Source organism: Saimiri boliviensis, chromosome 11, assembly GCF_048565385.1.
Source record: "Saimiri boliviensis isolate mSaiBol1 chromosome 11, mSaiBol1.pri, whole genome shotgun sequence".
Classification (NCBI taxonomy): domain Eukaryota; kingdom Metazoa; phylum Chordata; class Mammalia; order Primates; family Cebidae; genus Saimiri; species Saimiri boliviensis.
This window is the reverse complement of record NC_133459.1, coordinates 30,303,581-30,320,417: the sequence shown is the minus strand read 5'-3', so window position 1 is coordinate 30,320,417 and position 16,837 is coordinate 30,303,581. Positions and strand designations below refer to the sequence as shown.

Here is a 16,837-nt window from a genome sequence, read left to right as displayed (position 1 = left end):
GCATATAAGCCATGGAATACTATGCAGCCATAAAAAGGAACAAGATCATGTCCTATGCAGGGACATGGATGGAATTGGAAGCCAGTATCCTCAGCAAACTAACACAAACAGAAAACCAAACACTGCATGTTCTCACTTACAAGTGGGAGCTGAATGAAGAGAGCACATAGACACACACTGGGTCCTGTCGGAGGGTGCAGGGAGATGGGAGGAGGGAGAGCATCAGGAAGAATAGCTGATGGATGCTGGGCTTAATACCTAGGAGATGGGATGATCTGTGCAACAAACCACCCTGGCACACATTTACCTATGTCACAAACCACATCCTGCACGTATATCCTGATCTTAAAAGCTGGAAATTAAAAAAAAAAAAAAAAAGAAATCTTGCCTAAGGTGATACAGTTAGAAAGTGATAAAACATTCTCCCTCCAAAGCAGAAGAGCTGAATGGTGAAACTGAGCACAGGAATACAGAGTAGCAGAAGATTGGAAGGTAAGGCTGGGGGCCTGGAGTGCCCGGTTGAAGACATTTGGCCTTCTTTTGTAGGCGTGGATGAAGAGCATCCATGATCAGATGCCACTTGCCCATGATTTTGGAAAGTGCGCTTGGTTAGATAGATGGGCCCACACTGGATAACACTTCATAACATTCATTTATTCATTTTATTTTAAAAATTGTGTCAGTCACTCTACTAGGTACTGGGCTTATAATAACAAGCAAAAACAGACAAAATCCTTGCCCACATGGAAGAACTTGACAAATTAATCAAATAAGCACACAAGTGTAGAAACGGAACCACTGAGTGGCAAGTACATGGTACCGAGATCACTCAGTCACCAGGATTTGACATACAATGGGGACCGACCTAGACTTCCCTGTTGAGAACTGGCATCCATGGACCCCGGTTCTAGGCCAACCACTGTGAGCTAAGGCAAGACATTGCCTCTGTGGACCTCAGTTTCCCCATTTATGAAGAGACACTAAATAATTTGATTTTCCTCCAACTCTAACGGTCTGGGATTTTTTTTTTCTCCAAAGACCACAGATCTGTATCCCACTATAAGGTTACTAACTAACTGGTACCCAGTGTCTTGACATTGGAGGAATTAATTCCGCCACTGCCTCTCCCTTCCGGGAGGACTCGGTCGTTTCCCCGTTGTCAGGGCAACCGCCTGGCCGCCGCCTCGCCTCTCCTCCCCTCACCACTGCCCTCCTTTGCGGAAACTCGGGAGAGACGCCATATTACGTCACTATCATGCGTCCCATTTGCCAGGTTATAACATGGCTACCACAGCAACACCCTACCCAGGCTTTTCACTAAATATCCGAACCTAACCACCGCTTAGGCCCACTCCAGATGAGGAAAGGGAGGAACACTAGCGCCGGTACAGCCACCAAAACTTCCGGAAGCTCCATCAGGCACTTAACAATCCTAATGTCTCGGGTAGGCACCCTCCCACCGCCCTCTATCGTAACTTCCGTCGGCCGACAGCGCCCAAGATTGACAGGCAGGAATGTCCAGTCAGATGCGGGTCCAGCCCCAAAGCCGAGGCGAGAGGCGGGCTTGAGAGTGGAAAGCCCCACCCCTTGCCTGCGTGTGACGTCAGAATCGCCATGGCCAGCTATCCCTACCGGCAGGTGAGTGTGTGAGGGGTCTGCGAATCCGGGTAGGGGCCGTGACCAGCGCATGCCCGGCGCCCCCCGACTCTTTCTCCCCGCTTTCTCTGCGCCCTTCTCATGATGGGTTCGCTTCAGCGAGGCTTCGCGCTGTAGAGAACCGAAAGGGGACCGTCGGTCGCGCCCGGCTCACGTCATGAAGGACCGCACATTTAGGAGGTCGTGTCGCGCCCCCTTTGACGTCGCTCACGCGAGGATTTGGGGACCTTGGACCCCACAGGTCCAGGCTGGCCCTGGCCTGGGCTCCACAGCCTCCTAAGGCTCCCACGGGGGCCTTGGGTGGGGGCATCAGCCATGACCGGACGTTTAGAGTTCTGATTCCATCGATCTCATTTGGGGCGTCGGATAAAATTCCAGGGTTCCGGACCCACCCCAACACTGCGTCACAGTCATCAGGCAACTCTGGTTGTAGCAGGCGCCACAAGTGAGCTGGTTTGATCACTGACTCAGTTCAACACCTCCATTTCGCTTTTAGGAAAGTGAACCCCGAGAAGACACAACTTACCTGAAGTCACCAGGCAGTTAGCCAGCAGGGCCGAGGTCAGAACCCGGGCTGTCTTCAGATGCCTCTTCCCCAGCCCATCTTGATTCAGCCAGGAATACCACAGCAAGGTGATTCTGTGGCCAGAATTCTTTGTTGGGTGATAGTAGGGGTGTTTTAAGTGCAGTTTGGAGTCAGAGGTAGGTTCACATCTTGGCTCTACCACCTAAATAGTTGTGAGCGCTTGAATATTTTGCCGTTCCGAGTCCAAGTTTCCTCCTGTAAAAATAGGGCCGAATAATAGGGGCTGCCTTATAAAGCTGTTGTGGAGAGTAAGGAAGTGAGGCTTATGAAGCATTTGGTACATAATAAGGTGTAACATATGTTGCCCTTCAGCGTTTTGATTTTCCTGGACTTCTAAAAGGCCAGTGCCCGGAGGGTCCTCAAAATAGTCCCCTCATTTTACAGAGGAGGAAATGAAGCCCACAGAGGCCTGCCATCACACAGGTATTTCGAAGATGAAGCCCATGCAGGAAAAGGGGGAAAACAAGGTCTATTGGTATATTGCATAGTGCTCAAGTGAGTATAGTTACATGCTAAAAGATGTAACAGCCCTTCCAGGAAGCGCAGTCTTGTACGGGTTACACAGTATTTGGACCTCCATTATCCTAATCATGAAGGCCCTATTGGCACGCAGGTATTATCACCCCTCATTTACTGCTAAGGAACAAACCCAAAGAGATGAAGTGGCTTCTCAAAGGTCATACGTAGTAAGTGAGGGTGAGGCCATGACCAGAGCCTAGGACTTCTCTCATTGCATTCTTAGAGAGAGGTAGGAAAGAGAGGCCAGTGCGGGCTGGAGTTAGGAGGAATTGTAACATAGTCGTTGTGCTCTAAACTCCATTCCACTTGCCGAGTCTTGTGAGATGTTAATAGATATTGTTAATATAGGAGGAGTCTGTAGTTAACTGAAGTTTTGGAAATAGTCTTGTTAAGTGTAGCTGAATAATGTTGACCACAAGTCATTTTCAAAATTCTTTTTTTTTTTTTTGAGATGGAGTTTTGCCCTGTTGCTCAGGCTGGAGTGCCATGGCACGATCTTGGCCCACCACAGCCTCCACCTCCTGGGTTCAAGGGATTCTCCTGCCTCAGCCTCCCAAGTAGCTAGGACTACAGGCATGCACCACGACACCTGGCTAATTTTTTTCTTTTTAGTAGAGACGAGGGGTCACTGTGTTGGCCAGGCTGGTCTTGAACTCCTGACCTTGTGATCTACCCGCCTCGGCCTCCCAAAGTGCTGGGATTACAGGCTTGAGCCACCGTGCCCAGCTCAAAAATCTTAATTTGCTAATGTACATTGTAAGTCTTCCAGAAAGGAATATAATATGCAGTATTTCTTAAACGTGTTTAACCACAGAAACTCCCTGTCCCCTCTTTCTTTTCAGATGTCTGGTCATTTTTTGTGACTCCGGTATTTCTGAGAAATACAGGCTAAGAAAACATTCATAGTGCCTTGTTTTCCCAGTGGTTGGTCTTCTGCCTCAGAATCACCTGAGAGCTTGTTTAAGAAAGCACACTTTTGGGTCCCACTTCAGACCTGTTCTGAACCCAGGAATCTACATGTTAATAAGCATTAGGGACAATTTGTTTGCATTCTAAAAGCAATGACAAGTTAGAACTGTACTAGAATTCTAGCTGGATTACTTAATATTATATACCCTTAGACAAACTAAGGGCTCCGAGCCTCACCTTTCTCACCTTTATAAGGAGAAATATCCGTGAAAAGGGCTAAAATGAGGTTGAAATGCAGGGAGCCTGGCACGTTGCTAGTGCCTGGTACATGCCAGTGTCTGGTGGCAGCTCCTGCTGCCGTGACTGCTCTCATCATGCCATGCTGCCTGGGCTATTCTTGGAGTGAAATACTGAAAAGAAGCACAGGGAGAAGAATCTGGAATAGAAAAAGAAATGGTGCTTTTTTTCCTACCATACCCTTGGCCGCCTCCTGGTCTCAGGTGTTCTAAGAAAGGAAACGGGTTGTTTAAAGCATCTCAGTCAGTGCTGCCTCCCCTCCACCCACTACATAGCTTTGGAGGATTCCAGCCTAGTGTTAGGAGTCCAGATTCCTGTAATTTTCCACTGATTCCAGTCCAGGGTACCCAGGCCGGGACTGGGTGTTGGAGTGGTAAAATTCAAGCACCCTTGGGTCCTGTGGGGGCACCTGTTAGTGGATTTCAGTGTTTAAGAGCTTAGTCTCTGAGGCCGTGGAGATTTGGCTTCAAATCCCTGCTTTGCCACTCCCTTGCAGAAGTTTGTTGCAAAAATCTGAGACTCTGTTTTTCCTTTTTAAATTTAATTTTTTTTTTTAAACAATTTTTTTTTTTTTTTTTTTTTGAGACAGAGTCTCGCTCTATCACCCAGGCTGGAGTGCAATGGCACGATCTTGGCTCACTGCAACCTCTGCTTTCCAGGTTCATGAGATTCTCCTGCCTCAGCCTCCCAAGTAACTGGGATTACACACCACCACGCCCAGCTAATTTTTTGTATTTTAAAGTGCTTGGTATGGTATTGGGCATGTAAAATACTCCCAAGTGGAGGAGTAATGCAGTTATGTAGGTTGAAGAGGCAATGTGATAAGTATGAAATGGGAGTAAGTGTTAGGTACTAGGACAGCGTGGGAGAGTGAGATACCTAACTCAGTCTAGGGGTGCATCAAGACTTTTTAAAAGAGGTGATATTTAAGCCAAAAACTGAATCACTGGTAGAAATTAGCTGAGTGAAGAAAGGAATTATTCCAGCAGAGGAAATAGCTGCACAAAGCCCAGGAAGCAAGTAAGACCGCATAGTATTCTGTAGGGACTTGAAGAAGTTCAGTGTAGTTGTAGTGATGTGGGGGAAAGGGGTAAGAAATAGACTAGAAAGGTAAGCAAGGGCCAGATCCCAGAGGGCCTTGTATGCCTTTTTGGGGAGTGTGACTTCATTCTGAGAGTAGTGAGGGAGCCAGCGAAGTGCTGTGTCCCATTTGTGCTTTGGAGCACAAATTTTACCTTGGGGTGCTGTGAGAGTGGACTGAAGCAGGAGAGACAGGAGGCATGTATACCAGTTTTGAAGCTATTGAGGCAATCTAGGCCAACGAGAACTGTGACCTGGTAGAGAAGACTGGAGAAACACTTGGGAGGTAGAGTTGAGAAAACCTGGTGCCTAAGTGAGGTGACAGAGGGGAGGAAAGAGGAGGTTCCCGGCAGGGCACTGAGGCTTTTGGTTTGGATGATGAGGCGGAATGGAGCTCCATTCACTGCGATGAGAACACAGGGAGGCATAGGTTTGGAGGGAAGGTCCGGGAGGCTGCTGGATATGTGGGTCTGCAGCTCAGGAGTGATGAAGCTGGAGGGAAAGATTTGGAAGTGTGAGCACAGAAGTGGTAATTGAAGGCTGGGGACAGTCCTTGCTCATTGTTTATTGGTTGCATGCTTCTCTCCTATTTGCAGTGGCTCTGCTGGTGAATGCTTGAACCATTCCTTTTGTCTTGTGATTGTTTAACCCCTTAGTTTAGGCTTCCTACCTCCTCCCGTGGATACTTGTAGGGTAGTTCTGGGGTGCAAACCCGTCTTTGCAATGGTCCCTCCTCTGTTTGTCATCAGGGCTCAGCTTGGAACAGCCTTTGATACCTTTGAACTTCACAAGGGTCTTGAGGGTAGAAGAGTGAGTCCTCAGAACTGGAAAAAAAGATACAGGACTTTCTAAGTGGGTTTTCTGGGAGGTGGTGAGCTCCTTATTGCTTGCGGGAGTGCAAGTAGACATTCCGGGTGGTGCTCCACAGACTCCATTATGAACTGAGAGATTGGACTGAAGAGTCTTTTGGGTATCTTCCAAACTATGGCTCTCAAACTGAGTTGAGGTGCTGGGACGAAAAAGAATGACATTCTTCTGAGACTCCCTGATTTCTGGGCTTGAAAGGTCTGAGAGATCACCTAAGCCAGCCTTCCCCCTCTACCTCTGTCCACGGTAGAAATTCATTATATTTGACAAAATATATTATATTTAACAAAAACATTTAGCACAATCCGTTGCACAGACACATGCTAGGCACTCACTCATTTATCGAGTGAACAAACAGAAAGCGGGGTAGTGTAGAGTCATGCAGACCCTGACTTGAATCCCACCTTGCCCATTCTAGCTGCATGATCTCAGGCATGTTATTAAACTTTCTGCACCTTAATGTTCTCATCTGCAAAATGGAGATGATGGTGCTTACCTCACAAGACTGAGGGTCAGTGAGAGCTGATTGAACTGGAAGCACCTAGCAGAGCCTCAATAAATGTTCATTGCCCCCAGTCCCCCAGGGCATCAGATGTAGCTTTTTTCTGTGTTGCTTCGGAAGCTGCAGTTACTGAACTCTTCCTGTTTTACCCCCTTCACAAACTTGTGTTTATCAATATGAAATACTCCTGGAAAAACACTAAAAAGGGCTGGCAGCAGGGAGTAGTGTAAAAGAACATGGAGTCAGGGACTCTGTTTTTCATTTCTGGTTCAGACCTTTGCTAACAGCTCAGTGACACTGGGTGACCCTCTGTGAGACAGGGACCAGCTCATCTTCCCCAAACTTCCTGTGTAGCCTGGATTCTCTCAGTTGGCTCCACCTCCTTCATCTTGTGTAAGCTAGAAACCTGAGTCATTCTAAACGCTTTCTTAACGCCCCCTCCATCCCTTTGCTAATCTAATTAGTCACCAAGTCATGTCTGGTCTGTCTCTCAAATAGCTTCAGAATCCATTCCATTCTCTTTATCCCCAAGTGTGCTGTCTGGTTCCTGCCCTGCCTGCCCAGCACCAGAGCTGCTGCCTCCCTTGCTAGCTCATCCTCCACACCGTTGCTGCTTACTTCTCTAAACAAGGCTCTGATCACGTTCCTCTCCTATTGGAAACCCTTCTGTGGTGCTCTGTTTTCTCCAGCTTAAAGCCCAAACCAAACTCTTTAGAGTGATGTTCATTTGTTCAAGTATTTACGGAGGCTTGCAGGTGCCAGGCACTGTGCTGGGCTCTGGGGTACCATGATGAACGAGGCCGTGTCTGCCCCTGGGGGGCTTACTGTTGGGTGGGGAGAGGCTAGACCAGGCGTCCCCAAACTGCGGCCCCCTAAGGCCATTTATCCGGTCCCTCGCCGCACTTCGGGAAGGGGCACCTCTTTCATTGGTGGTCAGTGAGAGGAGCACAGTATGTGGCGGCCCTGCAACGGTCTGAGGGACAGTGAACTGGCCCCTTGTGTAAAAAGTTTGGGGACGCCTGTGCTAGACAAATCAGATTGAAACTACTCTGAGCCACTGATAACTCAACAGCTAACTGAACTGGAGTGGGAGAGGTGCTTGGTCAAGGAGTGTATAGGGCCTGCCTTTCTGGGTTCACACCGCATTCTTGCCTCTGCAGTTTAACTCATTCCCTGAATGCACTATGTTCATTCATAAGTCTGTGCCTTTGTCTTTTTTCTCCTGTCTGGAGTGTCCTTCCCTGCCTGCCTTTTGGAGAATGTCTTTGCATCCTTCCAGGACTAATTCCAGTATCACTGCCACTTCCTCCAGGAAGCCTTTCTTGACCTACTTCACGTGTTCATTTATTCATTCTACAGACAGCACAAATTCCTCCATCTAAGCTTCCTTTATAGCACATAAGTAGATTTTTCTGATGACACTGATCAGATGGTATCATAATTATCTGTGGGCTCCTCAAGGGCAGGACCCCATTTAGTTATGACCTCAGGCCTACCACAGAGCCTCGTACAATATCGTCACTCTGAAAATGTGTGCTGAATGAAGTCATTTAACAGCTCTGTGCCTTAGTTTCTTCATCTGAAAAAGAGGCCAACTAACATCTTCCTTTTTTTCTGTTAGGAGGCTGTTGGCAAGATTCTGCCAGTAGTGTTTGTGTGTTTCTAAACTACACAGGAGGTCTTTAATGCAGGACTGAAAGGAAAGGGTTTAATTGCCTCCAAACTGCAGTGGGCCTCTGGGATGTGATAGCAAGAAGGGCAGAAGACCTGCCTGGCAGCACCTGCTTGGTTAGCTTGGGGGTGCTTCCTAGCTGGTTTTCTAGGTGCCAGGTACAGTTTATAGCTTTGCTCACGGGGCTTATAGTGGGGCAGCTACTTCTGGCCTGTTCTTTGTGTGTGCCCAGATTCTGCAGAGTCCCTACTCCCTTTCCATCCTATGCTAGCATCCTGAGCCCTACTGCTTAAGGAAGGAGCATTGTAGCAGGAGGCAGAGGGAGTCATTGGGTGCAAGACAGCAGTCCAGCCTTGTCTCTGCTGCCAGCTTACGGCATGACTTGGGTATGTTCCCTCCCCCACCTGTAAAATGAGGGTGTTAGGTTAAATGACTTGTCTTCTGGATGTTTCTTTTGTCCCACCTCTCCAACCCCTTGGGAATCTTGTTCATTCTTTAAGTCCTAGCTCAAATGCCGCTCTCATGGAAACACACCCTGATTTCCCCTCCTTCCTTTGCAGTCCTGTGGCACATGACTCGTGTCTCCATTTCAAACGCCTATTTTCCTTGTGCTGTTTTGATAGACATGACACAGTGTCTCCATATTAAGTCCCGTTAACTGTGAGCTCCTTCAGATTGCTTCACTCTGCTTTATACCCCACTCCCCACAATTGACCTGGCCCAGGACTTTGCTGATAATCGTAATGAATATAGTTGTAACAATAGCAGCTATGACTATGCCAAGCACTGTTGTAAAAACTATTTTTCTTATGTGAGTGGTTTTCCGACTGTCTTTTCAGTCACTATGAGCGTTCTTCAGAGTGCCTCAGAATCTAGCAAGGGAGGGAATTCTGTATGGTTGAGGCTCTAGAGCCCCACCTTACTTCAGCTGGAGCAACTTTCTTGTATTAGTTTTATTTTATCAAAGGATTCTTTCTTTCTCTCTCTGTCTCTCTCTTTTTTTTTTCTGGACAGGGTCTCGATCAGTTACTCAGGCTGGAGTGTTATGGCACTATCACAGCTCACTGTAGCCTCCAACTCTGGGGCTCAAGTGATCCTCCGACTTTAGCCTCCTGAGTAGCAGGGACTACAGGTGGACCCCCACACCCAGCTGATTTTTAAAAAATTTTTGTACAGGCAGGATCTTACTGTGTTGCCCAGGTTGGTTATCAAAAGATTTGATTCTTTAGTTAAAAATTAAACTAACATGATTTTGCTGCGTTTATTTCTTGTAATCTGCAGAACAGTCCAATGAAGAAGGGATTGTTCTATTTGTGAGGAAGCAGGCTCAGAGAGATGAAGCCTTGGGCCCACAGTCTTGAACTCAGCTGATGGGAGCAGAGTTTTAAATTGAGATCTGTCTGAGCCGTTGTTACCTGTGAAGGAGTCTTGCTAGCAGCTTTGACGGCTTCTAGGGAGAAGCTCCCAAGGATTTCTGATTGGGGGAGGTGGCAGGGCCTGCTCCCTGTTCTCCTCCCAAAAAACCCCATGCCTCCAATTACCCTTAAGAGTAATTGTCTCAGAAGCTATCAAACACAGTAAAAAGAGAAAGCCCAGGCCCTCAGTGGGTTGGCCACTGTTCCACTTATAGGTTGATTTAGAACGTGTCTAGATGGTTCTGTCCTCAGAGGTGTTCCCAGCTGCTCTCTGTGCCCTTGAGCTCAGCTTGTCTGCAGATGTGTTGGGGCTCTGCTCTGCTGGGTCCTGTGCTAGCCATTGAGGGAGATGGAGCGGAACATGCCAAGCCTCAGGGATCCCTGGCTATTGGTGTGGGAAGATGGATAAAAGGGAATGCCCCCATGTATGCTCTAACGCACAGATGCCCTGGACTTAGAGCCAAGAGACCCAGGTTCTGGTCCCAGCCCTTCCACACAGCCTGTGTGTGACTTTCCTGGACTTGAGTCTTGTGCTCTGTAGGAGGCAATTAGTAGTAGTTAATGTTTATTGAGTGCTTACTCTGTGCCAGGCCCTGTGTCAGAGTGCTTCACATAGCTGGCCTCACTTCATTCACATACCACCATGAGAGGTAGCTACTATTATTATTCCCATTTGACAGCAGAAAATATTGAGGCTTAGAGAGGATTAAGTCAGTCCAGTTAGTAAGTGGCAGACCCTGAACTTGAACTCTTAAACTGATTGTTGTTGGTTTTTTTTCTTTTTCTTTCTTTCTTTCTTTTTTTGAGACTGGGTCTTACTCTGTCACCCAGGCTGGAGTGTAGTGGTATGATCATGGCTCACTGTAAGTCTCGACCCCCACCCCAGGCTCAGGTGATTCTCTCACCTTTGCATCTTGAGTCACTGGGACTATAGATACGCACCACTATGCCCAGCTAATTTCTGTATTTTTTTTTTTTTTTTTGGAGTCTTGCTCTGTCACTAGGCTGGAGTGGTGGCAAAATCTCAGCTCACTGCAACCTCTGCCTCCCTGGTTCAAGCGATTCTTCTGCTTTAGCCTCCCTAGTAGCTGGGACTACAGGCGCGCGTCACTATGCCCAGCTAATTTTGTTTGTTTGTTTGTTTTTTGTATTTTTAGTAGAGATGGGGTTTCGCCGTGTTGGCCAGGATGGTCTTGATCTCTTGACCTCATGATCCACCTGCCTTGGCCTCCCAAAGTGCTGGGATTGCAGACGTGAGCCATTGTGCCCAGCCTCAATTTTTTATTTTATTTTTTTAATAGGGATGGTGTTTTGCCATGTTGCCCAGGCTTGTCTTCAACTCCTGGGCTCAGGCAGTCTGCCCGCCTCAGCTTTCCAAAGTGCTGGGATTACAGTTGTGAGCCACCATGCCTGGCTGTTGAACTGGCCTTTTAAACCATTGTATCATATTGCCTTAGGATAGGGAAATGTTTTTACATCAGGATCTACAACCGGGTAGGAAGACATGCTGTGAATGAATCCATGCTATAGATATGTTGTTGGTGACCGATGAGGGTCAGGGATGTGTGTTAGAGACTGCATTTGCTTTGTGAGTTCTGCAGATAGAGCAGATAGAGATGGGGGTACCACAGGATGGGCATTTGGAATTCTTTTTGATTCATCTGCCTATTCATTCATACAGGAAATATTTACTGAGCATCCATTATATACTAGGAGCTGGGGATAAAGTGAGAAACCAGACATGATCCCAGCCCTTGTGGAGCCCCTTGGTGTGTAGGAAAGGAGAGTTAGGAGAGCAGGATTCCACCCTGATTATTGGCGGTGTGACTTTGCGTAATCTGTTGCTCCTCTGGGAGCCTCAGTTTGTCCATCTCTGAAGTGAGATCTTAATTCCATTCCTATCTATAGGATCAGTTGAAAGGGTGGCGGTAGAAGTGCTTTAGGGCTGTAAAGTGCCATACTCTGCATAGTTTCTGGCCTCGTCATTCTGACTGATATCTTGCTCTTCCTGCAGGGCTGCCCAGGAGCTGCAGGACAAGCGCCAGGAGCCCCTCCGGGTAGCTACTACCCTGGACCCCCCAGTAGTGGAGGGCAGTATGGCAGTGGGCTACCCCCTGGTGGTGGTTATGGGGGTCCTGCCCCTGGAGGACCTTATGGACCACCAGCTGGTGGAGGGCCCTATGGACACCCCAATCCTGGGATGTTCCCCTCTGGAACTCCAGGAGGACCATATGGCGGTGCAGCTCCAGGGGGCCCTTATGGTCAGCCACCTCCAAATTCCTACGGTGCCCAGCAGCCCGGGCCTTATGGACAGGGTAAGTAGTGATCTTGGACTCTGGGTACGTCTGACATGGATCTGAGTTATCCACGGCCAGCCCTTGTCCTCCCTGTGAATGGGCAGGCAGCCTGGTCCCTGGCCCCTTAGCATCTTGCTTCCAGCTTCAGTGTGTATCCTCAAAATGAGAATTCTGTCAGTTAGTTTTGTGGCAAGCATTTATTTGTATTGCCTGCTCATACTTACTTTTGCTTACATGCCAGCAGCTGTTAGTTGGCTCTTGAGTTTCTGTTTGTGTGTCTTTTCATTCTGGCATCCATGCTGAAGGAGCAGTTCCTGTTTGGGATATGTTATCTTTGTGGCAGAGAGAAAGAGCAGGTGAGCCAGCAGGAAAGCACAATGCCTGTTAAAGCTTCTTCTCTGAAATACTGTATGTCTGGTCCATTCGCATTCTTTCGGCCAGAGCACCCTTGATCAAGCCTGACATCAGCAGGATGGGAATGGATGCCCCTCTGCAAGCCACCAGGCAGTGGGAGAGGATGTACAATGCTCTTACAGGGAAGAGGAGATTAGCAAATAATCTAGTAATAATTAGATTATTGAACTGGCCTTTTAAACCATTTTGTACCATATTGATACAGTGTCTGTGGGTGTGCAGACTACGTCTCCTGCTATAGATTATTAGCCAGGAGATGGTAATGTAGCCTACCATGGGGAGAAAGTTTAAATATCCATTTCTCTGTGCAAATATCTCGGAATGCACACATTCCAGGCTCTTTGCTAAGGATTTTATTTTGCTGTTATCTCATTTAATCATCATAACAATCCTGGGGAAATGGGTTTGTTTTAGAAATGTGGAAATCATTACTCAGAAAATTACACATTTTGCCATAAGTCACACAAGCTAGTAAGAATCAGATCCAGGGTTTAAATCTAGGTCAACTTTGATTCCAAAGCCTGAGCTCTTCTATACAAACTGCACAGATCAAACATGTTACAGAAACTCTCCTGCCTCGGGGCTATGGCCCTTGCTCCCCTGTGACACTAATGTTTTAGGAAGATGGGTAGAATCTGCCCGCATTTTTCCCATCCAAGGAGGTCAGACTAATCCCTAAGTCAGGCACACCTTTTCCCCTCTGTCCTTGCTGGGCTTTGGTACTAGGCAGTGGTCTCCATCCTCCACAAATGCCCATGGCTGTCCTTGTGTGAAGGGGCCCCTATTGTGGCCAGTCAACTCAGTGTCCTAAGATAGACTTACCAGCTTCTACACTTCTGTCCACCACCCATTCCCCCATCTCTCAGCTCACCTTTTTCAGAGAATTCTTGAAACGCTACAGGGGTATGGGTCCCTGTTCCTTAAAAACATAAAATCATTTAGAGTAGTGGCTGGAACATTATACAAGAACTCCAGAGGACTTATGGAATAGTCAGCTGCAAATACTCATGCATTTTCACTGCAGTTCCTCTTCCATCAGAGTAAGAATGTCAACTTGATGAAAGGCAGGGTAGGTGAATTTGTGAGGCTTTGTGGGTAGGAAAAACCCGAGCCAGGTAGTTACCCAGGCTGGCCCTTCCCAGCCTTTCTGTTGATGGCCTTCATGCCCGTTCCTCCAGGTGGCGCCCCTCCCAATGTGGATCCTGAGGCTTACTCCTGGTTCCAGTCAGTGGACTCCGATCACAGTGGCTATATTTCCATGAAGGAGCTGAAGCAAGCCCTGGTCAACTGCAATTGGTCCTCGTTCAATGATGAGACCTGCCTCATGATGATAAGTGAGTCTCTGCCTTGCCCATGGGCCCGAGCTGGGGCAGAGCTACCTGACAGTGGACAGTAGGTGGGTGGGTAGACATTCTGAGGAGAAATCCATTGACCAGGGAGGACTGTGTGGAGGAAGCTGGGTTCAGGGTGGGATCCTCTAGACCGAGAGCTGTTTTCCTGAGATCTTACTTATATTCTAGACCCTGCCTAGTTAACAGGTTAACCCGTTTCCTCTTCTGCAGAATGGCACTCCCTCTCCTGGTAGGAAATAGCAGGGAGGGCCAGGTGCCAAGCCTGCAGAGAAAATGCAGTTCTGGATGGGGTGGGGCTAATGGTGGCCAGGGGAGGAGGCCAGCGCAACGCCTGATGTGGGTGTTTCAGGTACAGGCATCTGGGCCTTAAGGCCTTGGTTCTGTGAAGTCATCTACTCCAGCGTGGGGAGAAGGGCTGCCTCAGTGAGGCCTGCTTGGGGCCCTTGGCCTTCAGTCTTGAAGCCTTCCTCTCTTCTTTTCCCTCCTCACCTTCAGACATGTTTGACAAGACTAAGTCAGGCCGCATCGATGTCTACGGCTTCTCAGCCCTGTGGAAATTCATCCAGCAGTGGAAGAACCTCTTCCAGCAGTATGACCGGGACCGCTCGGGCTCCATTAGCTACACGGAGCTGCAGCAAGGTGCGGGCCATGGCCGGGGCACGATGGGCAGGGCAGAGCTAGACTTTTCTCTTTATACCCTAAGGTGCAACAAGGGGTTCTCCTCTTGTTACTGCATGTCTGCCTGCACTACAGAACGCTGATCTCAGTGCAGGCCTGCGTCCCTCACCCCTTCTGTAACCCAGCTGGGGCACTGAGCCAAGATCCAAGGCAAGGAAACATCTGAGTCCAAAATCAGTGCTGTACCCCCTGGTGATAGGACTCCCAGAATTCTGGATGAGATGACCCCAGCCACAGGGAGCCTTAAGAACAGAAACTTGGCACCTTAAGGACTAAAGGACCAGTGTGTGTTGCTTGGGTGGCTCTTTCCTCTCCAGTTTCTAGCATGTTGAATGGAGAGAGCCCTGAACAGGGCTCAGAAAGATGGGTCTGTTGCCACCTCTGCTAGTGGGCAGTTTCTGTCCCAACTTTAAAAGTTGCACTTTAAAAGACCCTGAGCACTTTAAAAGTTGCCGTTGGGGAAGATGACCTGAGGCCAGAGTCCCAGGCCTAGTTCTAAACTGACTCTGTAAGGCTGGAGACTGCAGCTTGGGCTCAGGCAGGTTAGTAAGATGTTGTGGGGAGGACCCGAGAGGGAGCCTTGCCACCCAGGAGGGAGAAAGGGCTCCTTGGAGAGTCTAATCCTTTGCCCAGGCTATGGATTTCAGTTAGACTAAGGAGGTCTATGGGCAGGAGGGAGTGCACCACATCTGCCCCCAGTAGAGGGGAGGGGAGATGACCGATACTAATCACCTCCTCTCTGCAGCTTTTGTCATAGATATTAGTAGGGGTGATACTAACCACAACAAAACTGATAGTTATTGAATGCTTGCTATTTGTAGTAGGTTTATGTAATTCATTCTTCCCATGTGCTATTTATAATTCAACACCTTTTGATGAAGAATCCCTTGTTATCTCCCTTTTACAGATGAGAAAACTGAGGTTTAGTGTAGATAACCTGTTCAAGGGCCTGCATAGCAAATGGAGAGCTGAGGTTTTAGCCTGGCCTGGTAAGTTATGAGCAGAGGAAGCAAGGAAGCATCCCAGTGGAGAGACAGGATGCTCCAAGAGACCTCTATCAAAACAGCACTTACCGAGTGCTTTTTACGTGCCAGTCACTGTGCTAGGTGCTGTACATGATCACCCTTTTTAATCCTTACTAGAACTAACAAGTATTAGCCCCATTTTAGAGATTATAAGACAGGGATAGTGAGGCTAAGCAACTTGCCCAGGGACTAACTCCAGAGCAGGTCCTCCTACCTCTACTGTGTGGCCTCTGATGTCTGCCCTAGGCAAGGTGGTCTGGGGGCTCAGAGATGATTGCAGGTAGTCTGTTGTCATCTCTGGAATCCCATGAGCCTCAGTTGAAGAGACAGTAATGGGGATTTGGAGAAAGAGGGATGAGGGGCTTCCAGCTAAGGGGAGCATCCAGACAGGGCCCTTGTTGTGCACCTGCCATCTTGGACAGAGCCCTGGGATATCTCTGCCCTTTTTATGCTTCTGTGCCCATCCTCTCAAAGTCCCCTGAGCTGCCGTGCTTCAGTATTGCTGATTGATGGAGGTGCTCATGGTAGGTTTTTGTGTGTCTGGTCTGTGTGCCTCTCTTCTCCAGCTCTATCTCAAATGGGCTACAACCTGAGCCCCCAATTCACCCAGCTTCTGGTCTCCCGCTACTGCCCACGATCTGCCAGTCCTGCCATGCAGCTTGACCGCTTCATCCAGGTGTGCACCCAGCTGCAGGTGCTGACAGAGGCCTTCCGGGAGAAGGACACAGCTGTACAAGGCAACATTCGGCTCAGCTTCGAGGACTTCGTCACCATGACAGCTTCTCGGATGCTGTGATCCCACCCATCTGTGGAGAGTGGAGTGCGCCACGGACCTTTCCTGCCATCTTAGAGTGAGAGAAGCATGTGGACCTCTCTTCCTTTCCTGTCCCTCTAGAAGAACATTCTCCCTTGCTTGATGCAACACTGTTCCAAAAGAGGGTTGAGAGTCCTGCATCATAGCCACCAAATAGTGAGGACCAGGCCTGAGGCCACAGGTAGGGGCCTGATGGAGGAGAGGATGGAAGCTGAATGTCCTGATGGCCATGAGCAGTTGCGTGGCACCGCCTGGCCCCAGGAGCAGGAGATGACTTGTAATGGAGTTAGTGTCCAGTCAGCTGAGCTCCACCCTGGTGCCAGTGGTGAGTGTTCATTGGCCTGTTACCATTAGCACCTGTGTTCCCTCACCACCCCTCAGGCCATCCTGTCACATGAGCTCATTTTCTCCAAAGTGGAATCTGACCAAGCATGAGAGAGATTTGCCCATGGGACCAGTGGCTTGGATTCCACCATACCCATAAATCCTTGTGTGTTAACTTCTAGCTGCCTGGGGCTGTCCCTGCTTAGGGAGCTCAGACAAATCTGCTCCCTGGGCATCTTTGGCCAAGGTACTGCCCTCTGCAGCTGGGACCCTTCACTTGCCTGCCATGCTCTGCCCAACTTCAGTCTCCAGGGGACAGTGGTCACCTCTCCTTGCCAATACTTTTTTTAATTTGCATTTTTTAATTTGGGACCAAAAGTCCAGTGAAATTGTAAGCTTCAATAAAAGGATGAAACTCTGGGGTTCCATG

At 48.5% G+C, this 16,837-nt stretch overlaps 1 protein-coding gene across 2 annotated transcripts; it reads left to right on the top strand.

The window, feature by feature from the left end:
* Window positions 1-1,567: 1,567 nt before the first annotated feature.
* Window positions 1,568-16,833, top strand: PEF1 (penta-EF-hand domain containing 1). 2 transcript variants are annotated; one of them, XM_074380426.1, is made up of 6 exons: window positions 1,592-1,638; window positions 2,153-2,289; window positions 11,518-11,818; window positions 13,393-13,548; window positions 14,062-14,205; window positions 15,836-16,833. In XM_074380426.1, the coding sequence occupies exons 3-6, from the start codon at window positions 11,704-11,706 to the stop codon at window positions 16,063-16,065; spliced, it is 645 nt and encodes a 214-aa protein (XP_074236527.1). In that variant the 5' UTR covers window positions 1,592-1,638; window positions 2,153-2,289; window positions 11,518-11,703; the 3' UTR covers window positions 16,066-16,833. The 2 variants fall into 2 exon arrangements, with proteins under 2 accessions (XP_003937632.1, XP_074236527.1); XM_003937583.4 differs by lacking the exon at window positions 2,153-2,289 and having other exon boundaries at window positions 1,568-1,638.
* Window positions 16,834-16,837: the final 4 nt, after the last annotated feature.